Source organism: Heterocephalus glaber, unplaced genomic scaffold, assembly GCF_053883595.1.
Source record: "Heterocephalus glaber isolate CG9 unplaced genomic scaffold, H.glaber_assembly_v1.0 deba00001556, whole genome shotgun sequence".
NCBI classification, from domain to species: Eukaryota; Metazoa; Chordata; class Mammalia; order Rodentia; family Bathyergidae; genus Heterocephalus; species Heterocephalus glaber.
Window position 1 is genome coordinate 2,670,925 of NW_028258347.1, and position 19,076 is coordinate 2,690,000.

At 43.3% G+C, this 19,076-nt stretch overlaps 1 protein-coding gene and 1 long non-coding RNA gene across 6 annotated transcripts in view; one reads left to right on the plus strand and one right to left on the minus strand.

Moving 5' to 3' along the window:
• Positions 1 to 18,175, minus strand: part of LOC101724319 (uncharacterized) — a 96,321-nt gene extending 78,146 nt beyond the window's left edge. The window contains exons 1-2 of one of the 3 annotated variants that reach the window (XR_015442996.1): positions 17,928 to 18,175; positions 15,049 to 15,251 (exon numbers count right to left, since the gene is read on the minus strand). This is a non-coding gene — a long non-coding RNA (uncharacterized LOC101724319). Of the gene's footprint in view, positions 1 to 15,048; positions 17,904 to 17,927 lie in introns of those variants that run through there. The other 2 variants (XR_002396908.2, XR_015442995.1) reach the window with 2 other exon arrangements.
• Positions 18,176 to 18,288: 113 nt separating this feature from the next.
• Positions 18,289 to 19,076, plus strand: part of Zfpm2 (zinc finger protein, FOG family member 2) — a 407,643-nt gene continuing 406,855 nt past the window's right edge. The window contains exon 1 of one of the 3 annotated variants that reach the window (XM_087190836.1): positions 18,289 to 18,413. In XM_087190836.1, coding sequence (XP_087046962.1) covers positions 18,374 to 18,413 — 40 coding nt within the window. In that variant the 5' untranslated portion in view covers positions 18,289 to 18,373. The remainder of the gene's footprint in view (positions 18,414 to 19,076) is intronic. The other 2 variants (XM_087190837.1, XM_087190838.1) reach the window with 2 other exon arrangements.

The following is a 19,076-nucleotide window of genomic DNA, read 5'->3' on the forward strand; positions in this document are numbered from 1 at the left end:
ACATAAGTGATCTGGATTGTTAATAGACCAATACCGTTCCAATGTTTCTGTATTTTACGTGAAGTAGCACAATATAGACTTTAGAGAGAAAGGGAATGGATAATGAGGTATATTTTCATCCCTGGAATAAACATTTAGCCTATGCAAATGGCCACAACTGAAAAGCCAACAGATAAGACAAAGTAAATTTTTAAAGATATGCTAATAATCTAAGAGGAGGTAGAAATCAGTAACAAGAGAACAAAAAATAGAAGAGACAGAAAAGAAATAATAAAACGAAAGATCTAAATCCAGCTGTATTAATGGCAGTATTTAATTTTAGTGGAATAAACTCTTCAAAGAAGAGTTTAAGAAGCCAAAGTTGTCAAGATGGAAAAAAAACTACAATTCTCCTGTGTGTTGTCTATGAGCAACAGACATATTTTAAATATAAAAACAGAGAGAGTAAAAGTACACAGATGGAAAAATGTACAATATGCAAGAAGTGAACAGGAAAAAGTCTGAAGATTAGCAGAGAAATAAATGCCATACTATATTAGAAACAGTGAGTGCTGGGTACAGAAGAAAGGAGAGCAGAGTATGGGAGCCAGGGTGTGCAGAGTCTCTAACTGTAAATAGCACGGTCAGAACTCATTGAAAAGCTGACATATCATTAAGAAACACAGGAAGCTTGGCCAGGTCAAGAAGGTGTTCAAGCTCAGTCTCATCGCTAACCCTGCAGCAGCTGCTGATGGGAAAGAGATGATGGTGCTCCGGGGAGTTCTTCTGAAATCACATAATTAACTCTGTTCCTTAAATCATTCAATTTGAGTCTTATGTCATTCGCATGCCATTCCTTGGACACATAGAGAAGAAACTGAGTCCATTAACTCAAATTGGGAGAGAGAGACCTGGGATTATTCCCTCATCCAAACAATACTCCACAATGAAGAGGTAATTTGTCCAAAACAAAATCGATCTGGATGTGGTAAGTTGAATGGATGCTGCTACATCAAAAAAAAAAAAAAGATGCCACCAGAGATTTTCCTCTAGTTTAAATTCAATTTGAGAGACTATTTCTGAACACACACTGTATGGGATGGTCTTTGGTAGGTGCTGTGGATACACAAATGAATGAGAAAAGCACTCTGTCCCTGAGGGTAGCCATTCAACTAAGAAACAGTAATATTTTTTGATGGATGTGATTATGAAAGTTAAAAGGGAATGAAGACAACAAAATGGAATTCTTTCATGAGGAAGGAAAGAAGAATACTAGAAAGACAGGCAACCAGACTGGGCAAGAATAATGATCAAGTGCTAATCCACTGGACAAAGGAGGAAAGTGGTCTGAAGGCAAGGGCCTGCAAGTGTGAAGGGGTAAGCATGACTGGTGTGAGAGGAGCGGCCCAGAAAAGTTGTAACCCAGGGCTTGTAATGCAAGCCCAGGCCAGAAGAGTTAGGACCGGGAGTGAGGATGAGTGTTCAGAACACTAACGGATGGGACACTGTTGAGATGTGAAGTGCCTGCAAGCAGGGGAGGGGTGAATCCACATCTGTGCTTTAGACGATACCTTTTCAACCTGGGAAAGGCTGTGTGCGCAAGAAAGCAAACACTGAAGAAAGTGAAACTAGTATGGAGCCTTTGGTCATGGACTCAACAAGAAGCAAGTCCTGAATTAAAAGATGCGACATGGATGTATATTTGAAATATGTCTTAGCTACAGTTACTGTGACAACTATGATGGTCAAGTTTGATTGTCTACTCAATTGGCTGGAGAGATGCCTAGATGAATAAAGCACCCTTGTGGGTGTGTCCAGGTGATCCACGAATGTGTGACTCTGGGGACTATGTCCTCTGCTCTCTTCCTCTCTGGTGCTCTTTCCCTGTGCTCTGTTTCCCCAGCTAACATGAAGTGAGCAGCTGTGCTCCACCAGCCCCTTCCACCGTGATGTTCCACCTTGGACCCAGCGCAATGGAACCACGCAACATGGACTGAAATCTCTGAAACCGTGAGCCAAACAAACCACTTCCTCCTTTATGTGGTGGAAAAGTATGTCAGACATTTTGTCCCATACAATAATGATAAAGGAAATGCATAAAGAACTTATAAATTAAGTTTCTCACCCTATGCAATGGGACAGGCAGTGCTTCTATTGGCTAAATAGGAAAGTAAAAAATAAAAACAGATTGAGGCTAGAAGAGGAGGGAGACAATAGGAATAATGAGCTCCCATTTTAGATATGTTGAGTGTCAGATGATCGCAGGCTAGCAAGGGAGAGAGAAAGAGAGAGATGTAATAGGAGAGATATACATAACTTGACATATCGGAGAAAGCCCAAAGAAAGAGATATAATCTGGGAGTCCTTTCTATATGGATATTATGTGGAATCGTGCAAGTAGATGAGATCTTCTAGAAAAGACATGAAAAATAACAATGAAAGTGGCTATGGATAAAATCCTGGAAAACCAACATGTAAGGCAGATGAAAAGATGTCAGCAAAATAAAACATAATTAAATTTGTGAGAGGAAAATCCGAAGAAAATCCAATCTACATTTGGTTATATTTTTAAATAAAGATGAAAAGAGAGATTCTGGAAACAACAAAAAAAATACAAGTAGGAGTTTGATGAAAGAATAATAAATTGACAGAAGAGCAGGCAAACCTGTGTTACTCAAAATATATCTCCCAAACAACCACTCAGCCACTCAAAGAAAAAATCTATTGGAATTCTATCTCATGGCTTAAGTAAAAATTAAGTCCAGATGGGTTAAAATTTTAAGTATATAAATTAAGTAAAATAGGTAGATATTTCTTATAATCTTAGAGTAGATAAATCCTTTTATGTAGAAATACAAAGAAAAAAAACCCCACAAGAACAAAGTCCAAAGGAAAAATACAAAAGAGAAAAAAATATAATGCATATGGAAAAGGTTTCATCCTACATAAATAGTCCCATAAATCAGTCTGGGAAAATACAGGCAACTGTTCCAGAAGTAAAATGAGCCAATAGCATCGCAGGTCTGTGGCCACTGGGAGCAGGAGAGGGAGGAGAGCGGAGCCTTTGGCAAGCGCTAGACTCATCACCGGTTCTAACTTTAGCAACATTTTCAACTCCTTTCTCCTCCTGTTCATCTATCACAGCAAATGTCAGGGAGAATAAGTGAAAAGGATGCCAGAGCACAGGCAATCAAAATGAGGATCTGTTTCCTCTCGCTGTGCTCTCCTCAGCATGGGCACCTAAATCTCCATTCCAGGGTGCAGGAAGTAGAGGTCCACATGCCGAGCACTGTCCCTGCGGCGAAACAAATAGAACTCAGGGAGTCTGGAAAGGCTGATGTATAGAGACATCAAGTAGATTGAGTATGCAACTTAAAACTCTTTGGCTATAGGATAAAATCAATTGTTGTGCATTTTATGAAATGAGAACATGTTGTTTTGTATACTCCTTTGAGGAAAGGTGAGCTCTGGTAAGTAGAGATGCAAACAGTGACATAGGTATAGCGCCTAGCAGCTTGGGAGATGTGTTCCTGGTGGATTGCCAGATCAGGTGAGACGTCTGGCTGTGGTCTGAGTGAAATTGCCCTTGAAACCCACCACGAGTGCACACTATTGTGAACACCGGATGAAAAGCAGAATCTGGGCCGCCGGCTGCAGTGCCCTTGGGGCAGCTGTCTCTGGCAGGATGGGATTGGCTGTGCTGTGGTTAACAGCTCAGTCTGTGTTCATCTCTCACACACAGCGTGGGCCGATACCAGGCCATCAGCTTTCCTGAGAAGCTCCATCCAGCTGCGACTCCGGGGCAGACATGCATTCATCTTTTAGTTCATTTGAACAGTGTACACCATCCAAACTAAGTCACGTGTTCCCTGACCTAACCACAAGGGACAAGAAGATATGCAACCATGTTATGTGACCAGGAAGGAGAGACAGTTTTTTGAATACATAGCATAGCCTGTGCCACAGTTCCTACCCTCATCAGTAGCAGCTGTCTCGATTTTTCTTGCACATATGGAATAAGCTCCTATCCACGTCCTCCCTGTAGGAAATAACACAGTGTTCCTCCATAGACTGAGGCATCTGGGGGCGCAGTATCCGTGTCCTCTCTGAGATCTGTGACTGGCTTTTCAAGGCCAGGTGGTCTGTGAGCCCAATGACAAATTATTAATTTGTGAATCATGATAATTTGTGAATAATAAACATTATTAATAGACACACTGGGGCTGTGAAGCACTTGCACGTTTGCCAAGACATGAAGACCAAGCGTGCAGACTCATGTCTAAGCTAGAGTGGGCAGTGGTCTTCAGGAAACTTGCTGCACCCTAAGCAGGAGTTCTGCGTTGCTTTCCAACCCTAAAGCTTAGATTTTGATTTTGTTGGAGCAGCAATGTACTTCAAGGTAATATTTTCTTTATTATGTTAAATAATATTAGCTCAGATAAAGTCATTCCAAAACCCTCAGTGATTTAATAAAATATACTTACCATTAATTATATTAATAAAATAATACAATTACTATTTCCAAATGAGAAATCTTTCCTCATTCCCCATTCATCCTATGAAGTCCAAGCTGATCAAACAGAGCTTGGAATATGTTCAACAGTCACAATAAAAAAACCCAAGCTGGCTGTCATTTTTATTACTGACACCAGGAGTCTGAGCAGTATGCAACACTTTGAAGAGAGCGTTCGAGGACCCAGTGTGGCAGCGTGCTAGGGTGCTGGATGTTAAGGAGGCCCCCGAAGTGGAAGGCATGGAGTTGGCCGGCTGGACCCCTCCTGAGGGTTGGGAGAAAAGTGGGCCATGCTTCCCTGCTAGGTTCCTGTATTTTTCTGGAAATCTCTGGTAGTTTCGACTTATAGAAGCGTCATCTCTACTCTGCCTTCCTCTTCAAAGGTCCTCTCCCTCTGGGCACTCTGTCTCCAAACCTCCCCTCCTGAAAGGACCAGCACAGCGCGTGCCCTCCCAAGGGCCTCCTCCTAACTGAATTAATTACCTCGGTGAAGAATCTGCCTGTAAACAGTGTCATATTCTGAAACACGGGAGACTAAGAGTCAACATATGGATTTAGTGGAAATGCGATTCATGCAATAACTCATGCATTAATAAAAAATAACTCCATTAACGCATTTGTTATTTAAGTTATATATTAACAGAGTGGAAAATGGTGTTTACGAAGCTTTTCCTGATCAGGATCTACACACTTATGCTAGAAATCAAATGTGCTTTCCTTACTCTCCACTGAGCACAATTATGCTTAAGTCGGTGTATAATAAACTGAGATCTTCCCTTGCTTCCGTTTCTGCTGAGTTCAAGACACTGCTGTCCTCTGCGGATTATTATAAATGCCTGGCTGCAGAGCAAGAACAGCAAGGCGGACAGAGCACGCCTTTAGAGGCTGCCTCAGAAAGCGCTTCTTTCTGTTTTACCTATGTAAAAACTATTGTTTCGCCTCAAGTTTTCCGTTGGGAAATCACTTCACATTGTTAAAAATGAAGGCTCCATCTTAAATGAAGCCTCAGGAAAGAGAAGAATCAGGAAAAGTCACTGAGGCGTTAGTTTCATTCCTGTGGGCATCTCCATCGCTTTGGGCGCTTATTGGTATCCGCCTGCTCTCGGGGCCTTCACACTTCCGCTGAGCTGAGCTCGGCCAGCCCGCAGTCGTGCTGTGCAGAGGCCCAGGGCGCTTCGGTCCCCGACCTTGCAGAGAGATCACTAGCAGGGATCACAGCTGCACGGCTTCGCCCCAGAGGCGCCCCGCGCACAGGTCTGGCCGACACAGTGGGAAGACGCAGGCTTGCACGGCTTCGCCCCCACACCCTGGCGTGGTTTACTCTGAGGCTCGGCTTGGCTGTCAGGATGGGGCGTCCCTGCGGGCAGAGGCCCAGCTGTCAGCCCCCGGCACCTCTGGCCTGCGCGCGGTGTGCTGAGGTTTGGCCTTGCGGTCATCTTTCTCCCAGGAGCACAGCTTTAAATCTCTCTCTCTCTCTCTGTATCCACGCCTTTGAAGACAGGCTGGAGTATCACGAATATTCACAAAGCATACCTGATGACTGGCTGAAGGGATGGAGTTCAGTCAGTGAATTGCTGCGGGCCAAATTTATAGTTCGGTCAGTATTTTCTCCTCCGTTATGATGAAAACCTCACATCAACATCCTTTCTCTTAGTTTTCTTTCCTTATACTCCTTCCATGTCACATTACTAAATGTAAAGTTATGATCATAATAGTTAACAGTATATTATAAACGACTGGCTCTCACAAAGTTATCAGCTTTTAAATAAACCTCTACTCTGAATCATTTTGAAATCATTTTGTGGTAAGACAAAATTAGACTGTTTCCATGACTGCTCTTCGGGAGGAGTAATCCCGAGGAGTAGTCAGGTACATAGCAGAGCTACAATATAGATTTAATTTTACATAGGCAAGTCTGAGTTTTGTTATATTTCACTGGAAAGGGAGTTGTTCCCTCGCCATTTCAAAAAAGGGAACGTTGATGAGGCTGGGTTCTGATGGAGGAAGTCATCAGGGCTGTGTTGTCCTGTTTAGTCACCCATGATGGGCTGTTTCCTGCCAGCCTGGGAAAACTGGGGAACAGGACATTGTATGCCAAAAGGACAGTAGGATCTTTACAGGAAAGCGGGGCTTAAAAGTTAAATAGATAAAAACTGGTTTTAGAATACAACTGAAACAAAAAATATTATTGTGACATCTATTTAGGTCTTTAGTCATTTAAATATTACATTATGGAGAATATGTGAATGAAGCTGTATAATCCTATATACATAATCACCTAGTCATGAACTAAATTTTCCAATATTCTTGAATAATTCAAAACATCCTTCCACCAAATATTCTAATAAGCATCTATGTTCTCAATATCCTAAACCAATATTCCATACTGGATTAAATACACACTGGAGTATTTCCCACAACTGCCAGAAACATAGTAAGCGGGTGAACGGTCTTCGTCCAGACATCCAGGTTAGGAATTCTCAATGCAACTGGTTCCAAAGACGTGACTTTGGTATGGAGCTTTTTGACATATCAGAGCAAAAAAGGTAATAAGCAAAATTCATCTCAACATTTGACAAATTGTCAACATTACCAAGAACATTTTAAAGTTCTGTCTAGGTGAGTAAAAACCACACAGATCAAGTATTTGGACAAAGCCCCTACTCTTTAGAAATCCACAGTCTAAGATACAGTAAAGTGATATTTAGCAGTACAGAGACATCAAACTTAGAACTTAAAAAAGTTTAATGATCACTAATGAGAACAAAGAGGCAAAGTGATCAATAAAATTCCCAAGTGGTACAGTAATTTAATCATATGCAAATGCCCAGCACAGGGATATGCACACTCTCCGTGTCTCCGGAGCCCTCACCCACCTCCACAGCTGACATCTGGGCACTTCTTACAGCATGCATTTTGTTTATTTTTCTCAGTAAGTGCTTGCAGTGCGTAATGCTCACACTCCTTGTGTGGAGTTGGTAAGCATCTATAACACATCTTAATTCCCATTTCATCACCTTTCATGCCCCACCGTCCCCCCTCCATCTCCTGGCCCCTTCTGCTTTGAGAAGGTTCTCCCTACTTCCTATTATCCATCTTTTATTTTGCTCTTTGTTTATACTTTGGGTTTTTCATAAAAGATAAATCATGTGACATTTAAGCATGTGTCTGATTTATTCCACTTAACATTATGGTTTCAAGGTGCATCCATTTTCCTATAAATGACTCAAGTTTACATTATTCAGTGGACTCTAAGAGCTTAAAGTTTATAGTCCCCAGAGTGGGTGATATTATTGTGTTTTCTCCAGAGAAACAAATACAATGATAGAAAAGGCACAGGCCTTAAAGGCAAGGAAGATGGGAAGAAGTCACTCAAAAACGTGTGTATATTTTATTAAGCAATTTTTAAAATACAAAAGGAAGGAGATATATTGAAGTACAAATAAAAAATATAGCCTTCCAAAAGCCAGGATTTTGAAAGATAAGAAAGCAACACCCAGTCTGGGAGATCATTTGGGTAAAATTTAAGTTTGCCTTTGGCTCTTGGAAACAAAAATCCAAAGTGGCTTTACAAAACAAGTATCTCCTCCCTCCCTGGTTGTGTGGAAATTCCACAGGCAGTTCAGGACTCATACAGACTGCCAAGTGAGGTCTACCAGAGTTGGCCTTTCCAACCATCATCCACGCATATAGTTTTTGTTCTTATGATTGCAAGACAGCTTTCAATACTCAAGCATCATGTTCTATTTGGGATAGGAGCATGTGAGTGGAGAAGGAAATGCATCCTGGCTTTTGAGCAACAGTATTTTAGGTTTCCATGAAGCTCCACTGGTAGCTTTCTGTTTGTAGTCTGTTGGCTTGAACATCATACAGCCAAACCCAGCTGGAAGGTAGTCTCATAAAATTAGCACTACCTTGACATCAATAGCACGAACAAGACTATGGTTCTGCTAGTACAAAATAAGACGACAAAAGATTCAGGGTAATCGGTTAGTAGCTAATAATTAAAAAACACTTTTTGCATGTCAAGTCCTTTACATATATTAATACATTTAATATGCACAACTAGAGTCAGTAGTAGACACAATTATGTTTCTGCTTTAGTAAAGTGATGCATAGAAACATTTAATAATGTGCAAAAAATCAACTGGCTAAGAAATAGCCAAACCAAGGCCGGGGATTTAGCTCAATGGTTCCGGTGCCTGCCTTGAAAGCACAAGGCCCTGAGTTCAATCCCCAGTACCAAAAAAAAAAAGGAATAGTCAAACCAGTATTTGAACCAGGCTGTCTGTAGTCACAGTGATGATGGTGTGCTGTGTACATGACACATCTAAAGAGGTAGATTTACAACTGGCAGGCTCAACAAAGGTGGAAATAGTACTGTTGACTAAACTAAAAATCTGTCTACTAAACTTCACAACCAGAACACAAGATGAAATTCACACTCCACATCTATACTTCCCACTCCTCCTCCTCAGCCCACATGACTCAAGAATGCAAGATAAAACACTCATCTTTCTACAGCTTTCCATCAGTTAAGATACTTCAGGTTTCAGTAACAAAAACCTAACAAACAGTCCCAAACAATAAAAAATCCTACTGCACAGGAAGTCCAAAAGCATAGAACATCCTGAGCCTAGTAGGTCAAGCTTCCACTTTATTTGACTGCAAGTCTCTTTGCTGTACACTTTTCTGGGGGTTGGCTTTATTTTAGGTAGCTTTCCTCATTGTGAAAAGTGGAAGACAGAGAAGGAAATGGAATATTTGCCCTTGTCTAATTCTAGAAGGAGAGAAAAACAAGATCTCCCATAATTCTCTCTTAAGAACAAAGAAGGATTTCCCGAAGTCTCCAACAAGTTCTTCTGTTGCCCAGAATTGGGTTCTTTGGCCACTCCTAAACTAATCCCTATCAAGGGATATGAGATTATTTATAGAATTGGAATTCATTAAAGATCAGTCCTACAGCACTGTGAGAAACTTTCCCTGAATGGCAAGTGCTGTGTGAGGGCCCCAGGAGGCCGGGTTTCTGCTGGGCAGCATACAGGAGGTATTACTGCTGGGCTGGAATTGAGAATATTCCGCAGTACTGTGTGTACTTGTAAGATTTCAGAACCAGCTCAGTGAGAGGGTAGGAATTAGTACCAAAGTTTTCTGACTAAAACCAGTTTCCAATCAGCAATACAGAATGCTAGAAAACAATAGACTGTTACTTTCTTTTTTTTCAAATTTCTAAGGCAAAAACATGATTTTTTTTTGGGGGGGGTACCAGGGATCGAACTCAGGTCCTTGTGCTTGCAAGGCAAGCGATGGAACCACTGAGCTAAATCCCCGGCTAAAACATGATTTTTAAGCCTAGAATTATAGTCCCAGCTAAACAATCAGCAAAAGAACAAAATAGAGACAATCTCACATACATAAAGATAAAGGAGTTTTATTTCACATGTACCATTTCTGAGATTATTTGAGGATATACTTCAGAAAAATGAGGAAGATAGGATACAAAACATGGTGGGAATAACTCAGGAACCAGTCCACTAAAAACAGTTCCCTGGATAACCACTGAGCAGCTGGGCAATAAAAAAAAAAAAAAAAGCAGTTAGTAGAACAGGTAGGTGAGGAGCCACAGGAGGAAAATAAAAATGGATTGGAACCCACACCATAGTCAGAGTGAGCAAGGAACTAAATATTATAAGTGATACAGTGAAGAATATATATGGTTCATGACAGCAAAAAAGGAAGACAAATTGGAGTTTTAAACATAAAATTGTGCCCATAACTATGTGCAATTAAACAGGATCAGTTTCTTAAAAAGTAAAATTCACTTTTAAATAAAGAAAAATCTGCTTAAGAAAGTGATGATCTGCTTACAATGCAAAGTCATCTGAGGCATGATTTTAGCCAGCTGGTGGAATGTGAGGGAAGACCATGCATGTGGCCTAGATTAGACAAATTCTCTTGCACATGGACTGGGAGTTGTATCTTTAGAAGGAGTGCTCTTATCAACAGCTGTTTCTCCAATGAAGAGGTTTCAATACCATAGTTGTGGTATGTACATTTTCAACTTGAAGAATTAATGGGAAGACCAAAGATGAAAGCAAGCATAGTTGCTGAACACAATGTGTTACTCAATTTTTTCAAAATAAATATAAAAATGACAAATGCTAGTCAGAGTTGGAAGGACAATAGAAGGAATATACAAAAGGTAAAACTTCATTGTATATAGTAAGCAGCACTTCCTCAATTTGATGCAACCATAGGGAGAATCTCAAGTACATGGTATAACACTGCAGATGTGGTTACATGTGGTTACCTCTGAGTGGTATATTCTGAGAGGAAGAGACTGTAACTATATGTTCCCAACAGCAGTTCATTTGTAGTTGCCGTAACAAACTATTCAAGGCTACGTACTTTATAAAGAAAAAGAGGTTTATCTAGCTCATGGCTCTGGAGGTTCAGAAGCCTGGCACTCATCTCTGCTTGGCAAAGGTGAGGACCCTGTGGCAGATGGCATCACAATGGCAGGGAGTGATCACATGGTTGACAGGGCACCCTGTAAAAACCTACATTCACGCTAATTACCCAGGGTCCTTCTAGATCGACATTCACTCCAGCCAATGGCACGAACAGTGACCCATGACCTTCTACCTGGCCCCGGCACCTACCACCACCTCACTGTGGACCACTCCTAACACACAGGAACCAAACCACATCCAAATCACCACACTTTATGATTCTCCCTTTCATTATTCTATTTTATAGTATATGACTATATTACTGAGATAAAATGAATGTATGTAGGAAGAGTAATTTTAAAAAGAAAAGCTAAGATATATTGAAGAATTTGGAATATTTTGGAGTCAATGATCCTATGAGCGCGCCTTCTCTCCTGAAATCTTGCAATGCTAGGGAAAGGTCTTTTTAAAAAGTAACTTAAATACACGATGAGACAGAGAGAGAGAGAGAGAGAGAGAGAGAACATTAGAAGGATCAGTTAATAAAATTCTGTAAACCACTGAGAGAGGAAATTGACCTAGTTTATTAAGGAAGCTGCAAGTTAACTGCATGCAGGGCTGATGTCCAGCACAGCTGATTTTCACCCACAGGGTGAGGAGAGGAACCGCATACTGGAGGCAGTGGGGCACCTGGACACTGCATGTGGGTGGAACTAGAAACAGATGATTGTTGCAAAATTTGTCTAGCAATCATTAATTTCCAACTTCTCCTCTTCCCATGTAGAGAAAGTTCCAATCTTTTTACAGTTTCAGTCATATTAGAAACAGTAAAGAATGACTAAAAATGCATGAAAAACTTCTAACATGAAAGATAGATGCCTAATCTTTCAGAAAAAAATACAAACACAATGAAGCACCAAGGAAACAGGAAGTTCTCATGGAACCAAATAAATTCTCATAAAGAAATGCATAATTACTGCCCACAGAGGGACATGGAAAAGGAAACAAAGGTGGGACACCATTAAAAGGAATGCTTAAGAAATTCAACAAATCAAAACATGACCCCAGAAATTTAAAATGCAGTAAAAGTTGAGATGACAAAGCAAAAGACAAATTTCCAGAAATAATGCAAGTGGCCAAAGGGAAAGAGGAAACGGAAAGAACAGAAAACAGAAGTGGTCATCCAAGGGAACCCAGGAATAGTAATAGAGGTTCTGCAGAGAACAAAATACAAAGAAAATTCTTAGAACTGGTGACAAGACCCAATTTCTTAGGCTGAAATGGTTCCAGGAGTTCTTAGCTCAGTGTGGGGAGGGGCCCTACATGATGAAATTCCTGAAGACTGAGGGTAAAGACGGAAGCTTCCAGAGCGGGGCTGCGAGGGCACAAGGCTGCATTCAGCTTGTGAATCGCACTTTGCAGAACCACACCGGGCACTAGACGTCAATGAAGCACTGCTTGAAAACTGAGGGAAAATAATTTCTGACCCAGAATGGATACTTTAATGATGTATCAGGTAGACAGGAGAGCAGAACAAAGAGAACTGTGGGTCTTGCCAAATCTTTTTTACTCCAAATCTTAAAAAGAAATTAGCTCATCTACGTATTTTCTCAGAAAGCTATTGAGAATTTGCACCAACAAAAGAGAAGGAAGAGAGAGAGAGAGAGAGAAAACGAACCATGACAGAGGATTATACAATAATTCAAGAGACGTGAAATCCAATACAGTATATAAAAGCAAGAGAACTCCCAAGATGAGGAAGAAAAGGAAATTTCAGTCACAGGAGCCATTGCTTTAAAGCAGAACAGAAAGATGAGGGCTCCCGTGAAGGACACCTCCCTCCACCGGAGAAATGGGCCTGCACACTCCAAGGGGCTGGTATATTTTAGTGTGTGTTACACTGGCCAACCAAGGATTTGGAGGCCAAAGAGAGATAGGGCACAGAAAACTGAGAAAATGGCAAAGAAAGTCATTATTAGCTCCAGGAAAAACAGAATTAGATCAAAAGAAAATGTAGTCTTCATACCCTCTATGCATTAACTGTTAATAAATATATAAACTTTTGATATGAGCAAAAATGTGTGTTGGAGGGGACATCTTTGTAGTTTCATGATTGATACTCAATGTAGTCAATAGTATCTAAACTAATAAGCTTTCAAAAAATAGTAAAGGATGCTATTTGGAAATATGAGGTGAACACCAGAAGACTCAGCTAAAATTAATTGATGATTATACTTCCGGGAAAAGGAGTTATCACTGGGATGTGAAGAGCACATGTTCTTAATTTTTATTAGGAGTCTTGAACATTTCTTTGACCTTCAAATCTTTGGGCATACAGTTGCTTACAGAATTTAGCAAAAACATTTTAAAATAAATATGTTAATCATGCTTTTTTCAGTGATCATTACCAGATAAATTTAAAAAGTGATATAATTATGTTTCACTCTTTTAGAAGATTCTCCTATCAGCATGCCCTAGTATGGTTATTCATAACCCTACATCTGCAGTTCCCAATGCGTTATTTGAGCATGTTTCAGCAAGATAACACGAAAGGTACGTGATTAAGACTGTACGTATGGCAAGTATTCACAAAACCTTTTTAGGTTTTTGTTTTGCATTTGGGAATTTATGACCAAAGTTATAGGTTAGAAAATAAAACTCATCTTAGAAGTCTAAACCTTATTCATGTGAATTATAACAACATTCATAACATTTACGTACAAGCTAATCTGTTAGATGCTTTTTCAAATGTGGAAAGTTGAAAGTAAAGCGAAACATCTGGGCCTAGTCTATGTCACCAAGGAAGGTCATGGATGTGCGTGTCAGTTGATCATCACGCCTTTGAGGATGGCTGACTTTGAAAACACTAACTTTCTCAACAATTACCCCACACAAGTGAATGTCCACAATCACGATTGATAACATCTTTGTTGCTCTATGTTGTAACTGCAGAGTGTAGTGCTCATAAGATCTGTTTGCTCTGTAAGGGTTGTTCGGCGAAAACAAAGTGTTTAATGTCAGTTTTCAGAAGGCATATTGGGAACACAGTCGTGTTGTACAAGCGTGGCTACCATCTCCTGTCCCCATGACACTGTGGGTGAGGACCGGGAATGGCAGGAATCCTCCAATAAGACAGCATAATTCTAAACTTCTGTTTGTTTTGTTTTTAGTAATTTTGCTACAACCTTCTGTATGTTCAGAACTGGGGGCATAATTATTAAAAAGACAGACACGTTTCTTGCTCTCTTTCTTTTAAATCTTACTGTCCAGTTAAGTATGTCGAAATAGGGAGAAGACTGGGTTTGCCTGTAATTAGAAGGGTCATTATGGCAGATAACATGCTGTGGAAAGAACTGAGAAGCGGGACCTCACTGGGACTTGGGAAGTTGGGGATGTCTTCCTGCGGAGAGCACCTACAGCCGGCTACACAGATGCAGGGGGCGGGGGGGGGGCAGGGGAACAGAGCAAGGCAAAACAGGAGACAGAAACAGCCAAGACTCCAGCATTTATGTAGAGCAGATAATGTCTATGGGTCGAAAACTGCGCGATGCTGGAATGTTGATGGGTGTTTGGTTTGGATTTGCCCAAACTCACACTCTAAGACGAGGTAAGACACCAGTCTCCTGGGCGCAGTGGGTTCTTCCAGTTTCTCATCTGCATTCTCCCCAGCAGCAACAGGGAAGAGGCAGCTTCTCTTCCTCAGCAACTTTAGGGAAAAGTCTGAGGCTCTGACAGGAACCGTGTGGAGCCCGGAGCCTGGCGTCCTGGACAGACCATGGAGCGCTCTGGCTCTGCAGAGGTTGGGAAGGGCCCTTGCACACACGAAGAAACAGGGGGAGGAGGCCTTCCTTAGGAGACCCCGCGCCTTTCCTACCCAAATAGGGCACGTGGCGGCAGGCAAGATCCACAGGCGGCTCTAAAAGTGGGGAGTCCTGTGAATACTTGTTTCACGCTTGGAGATACAGATGTAGGAACGAACAACTGTTTTCACAGGCTCCACCCCGACTTTCCTGAGTCAGAATAGCGCTAGTTTGGAAAGGATGGGTGCAGAGGAAAAGCTGGAACCATCCACAATTGAGCTTTCAACATATCATGAACACTCACCAGTAAAGACAGCAGTGTTTCCTAACCCACACTGGTTCACAGCATCTTCTTCATGTAATTTGGAAAGCTGATGAACTTCATAGAGCCACTCCGTAGAAAATTATTTGTACATACAGACTTCTTTCCAGGGCTTCACAGTCCATAGGGAGCTTGAGTGAAAGCCCCAATCTGGATGGACTGAATCTTTCCAAAGCCTTGGGCCCCTTTGCAAGTGAGAAGATAGTGTTTTTCATAGTTATGAAACAGGAATGGGATTTAGATGAATTTGTTGATTGTTATTTTTAAAATGTTTTAATTATAAAGATCCATAAATACTAAACACTATTTTCATACAGTATTCTTGTTCAATTCAGCATCATAATCTTAAATCAAGGCAGATAAACTGTGTTCAATTTCTGGTGTGGATACAAGGGCAAAAATTAAGTCTTTCTGAAGCTTTGTGATATTATTTACTCCCATAATAAAAAAGGCAGCTTGCTGTCTAATAAGCTGTGGCCTTAGAGGTTGCTTTATCAATTTGTTGATCCCTTGGAGGAAAAAACACATTTTAAAAACAAATCTAAGAGTAAGACATACATGAATGCAACCCATTTACACTGGGAGTGCATTTCTATACTGCGCCAAATAAAGTAAGAATTTTTTAGAGAAATTTATTCCTTCTACCTTGCCTTCTCTGAATAATACACCATTCAAGAATTAAATATATTTATGCCTGCAAGAAACATGTTAGGGTTTCTCTGCCTTTCTATAAACAATATTATAACAACCACAAGTATGTGAAAATGGTAAAATGCTGAACTTACAGATTTGCCAGATAAAATACAAGATGCCCAGTTACATCTGAATTTCAGATAAGCCCCAATTATTATCTAGGAGAAGTATACACCCAAAGAGTATATAGGACATACTTATCCTAAAGAACTAGTTTTCCTTTTTTGAAATTCACGTTTAACTGGGCACTTTGTAAATTCATTTGAAAAATGTAGCAATCTTAGAAGATAGCAAGTGCTGTCATTTTACTCATTTGTAAGCCAACACTTGATTTCCCATATTAAAGAAGTTTTGGTATTGGCATCTTGTTTCATTGTCAGACATGTTTTCTAGCTAAAAATGACTATTTATGAACATGGGTAATGATATTTTCATCAAAGTTGTAATAGAATACTTTGAGCTTTGCCCCCAAACAGTTTCCACTAACAAACCTTTTCATTTCCAAAGAACTTTATGAAGAAAGCTATTCAGAGGTATATATTTCTTTCAGATCAATTTTTTAACATTTCACAAAATATGATTAAAAGTTGCATGTCTTCTGTTTTTAAATTGACCGATATTTTCTTTGGTATTTCAAAGGATTTGCTTTTTGAAAGCAGAAACTTTTCCATGTAAACCATAGGTAGACATTAAACCAGCAAGTCCAGAAAATGAATAATTCATTTTTAAGTAAATGAGAAATGATTTTGTGCTGTTACTTTTACATTTCCGCATTTATAGTTAAACGGTAATTTGCAACACACAGGGCATTAGTTGTGAATTGTGGCTTTCAGTATCACAGACTCAGTCCTTGCTGTGGTTTTGCAATATCGTTCCCCGATGCCCCTCTCCACTGTGGTTTTCACAATCATTGGTTGATAGTCATGTAGCTGTGGTTTGGAGTAGCAATATCCAATTGGACAGAGATAATTGCTTATAGGTTTTGCTGTCTTTTTATTTTACAACCATAATGAGTTAAACTAAAAAACAAAAAAAGGAAAATTGGACCTTAATATTGTTCATATTCTCATTAAAAATGATGAGAAAATACAAAATGTAACAGTACTCCTTCGTTTATTTGATTCACATTGACTGTAATTAATATACATTTATAAATGTAGATAAGCTAATACGCTGTTTCTACTAAGGCATTCTGGTTATTTTATCAGTCTTTCCTTACATTTCCTGACGTTTTTGCTTCAGCTTTCAAGCTGAATATTTAGTTGAGATTTATTTGTTTCTCTTTTGGTTTGCATATTTAACCGTGTCAAATGCCAAAAGCAACACTGTTATGCTATTTTAATTCCAGTGGGCAATTCCTTTTGGGTGACATAAAAAGCTAGCCAATTCTGTAAAAGATCTTGGAAAACCGTACTATCAAACACCTCTGATTCCAAAATTCTAAGCACACCGATTTAATCCTAATGAACTGGGAATGAAGGAGCTAAAAATCTGTAGTTCTGTCTGCTTATTCATTCCACCACACAAGCGCAGATAACCCTGCTTTTCGTGGTACTTCGGACCTTCATTTGTTGGCTCTTAGGGGAGGGACTTTATCATTGGATGCATTTTCACCGAAAAGGTCCGTGTCCTGTATTCCCACAGCCTCTAGGGTAACAACACCAGTGGCAATCGATCCGCAATTGGGCTTCTGCTTGGTTCCGAGTCTCAGGCCACCGGTCCACCGGGCGCCTCTTCACACCTTGCAGAGCTGCCCTGACGGTGGCACCGGGCCCTACTCGCCGCCCGGCGTGGGGCTCCATCAGCTAGCGCCGGGCTGACCCACACCTTAGCGCGTCACCGTGGGGCTCACGCGGATGCCGGTCACGCGGGGCCGGGGCGCTTTCAGGGCCTCGGGGGAGGCGGCTGGTCAGGGGCCGCGCAGGGTGTATCCGCAGATCCGGGCCGCCGGCGGGGCCGCGCGGCCGGGCAGCGGGCCCTCGCCCACTCCGAGCGTGGCGACTCCGTGCAGGCGAGCCCGAGCCCGCGCTGCCGCTCTCAGGCCCCGCCGCGACCCGGTACACTGACCTCACGCGTCCTCCGTCCGCGCTGCGCCCGCCGCGCGCGGTAACTGGATGGGGCGAAGCAAACTTTGGGAACTCGGAGCCGCGGCGCAGCCCGGGCCTTACCTGCTGGGAAGTACGCAGGATCGGACCTGCCGTGCCGCTCGCTGCTCCGGCGCGGGGAGTGGGCTCGGCCCGGCCGCCTGCTAAGGGGGAGCCGCTGCTCCGCGTGGGCGCCCGAGGCGAGGCGCCCGATCTGGGCCGGTGCGGCGGGGGCGTGGGTCACCGCTGTCACGGGCTGGCCGGGCCTGAGCTCCCGGGGCGCAAAGTTTCGGAGGGGCCGGGCGCCTTTGTGCGGGGCGGGCGGGGCTCTCCTCCCCTCCCGCCCCGCCCGGCCGCGCGCCCGTCCCGCCGCCCCGCCCGCGGCCCAGCCAATCCCCCTCGGCCCCCGCCCGCCGCGCTCGCCCCTCCCTCCCCTCCCCCTCCCGCGCGGATGCGGCGGCGGCGGCTCCGCGCCTCTGTCACCGGCCCACTCGCTCCTCGGCCCCGCGCCCGCCGCAGCCCGCGCCGCGATGTCCCGGCGCAAGCAGAGCAAGCCGCGCCAGATCAAACGTAAGTGGCCCGCGCCGGGCGACGCGGAAAGTGGGCGTGAAGTTCGCGCGGTGGGCAGGTGGCGGGGACCGGCCCGGCTCGAGCGGCTCCGGCTCCGGCTCCGGCTCCGGGCGGGACGGGCCGCACCTGCCCGCCGCGCCGGCCCAACTTTCCCGGCCGCGCCGGGGCTCCGCCGGCCTGCGACGCGGCCTCGGCCGGCCGGGCGGCGCCACACGAACGCGGACGGAGCCGGCGGCTGCTCCCGGGCTGCGGCCCGGAATCCGGCTCTGGCTTCGGCCCGCCCGGCCCGAGCCCCCGGGCGCCCGCCGCGGGTGCAGCTGAAGCAGCGCCCTGGGCACGGGGCCGCCGCAGCCCGGCCGAGCGCGTGTGCGTGTGCGCGTGAGCGCGTGTATGCGCGTGTGTCTGCGTGTGCGTGCGTGTGCGGCCCCTGCTTCGCGCATCCCGTTCCCGGGCCGAATGCGGTTCCCAGACGACGCGACTCGGGCTGGAAGGCGGGCAGGGCTGCCGGGCGCCAGCCTTCGGCGGGGGCCGCGCGCAGGACTTTCGCTTTCCGAGTCCCGTCCCGCTTCCCTAACGCTTTTACTTCTTAGTGCTGAGGTGACCGATCCTCTGCTGCTTCAGCGTCGCATTTTAGGGTGCAGAACTGTGCTTCTTAGGGTGCCT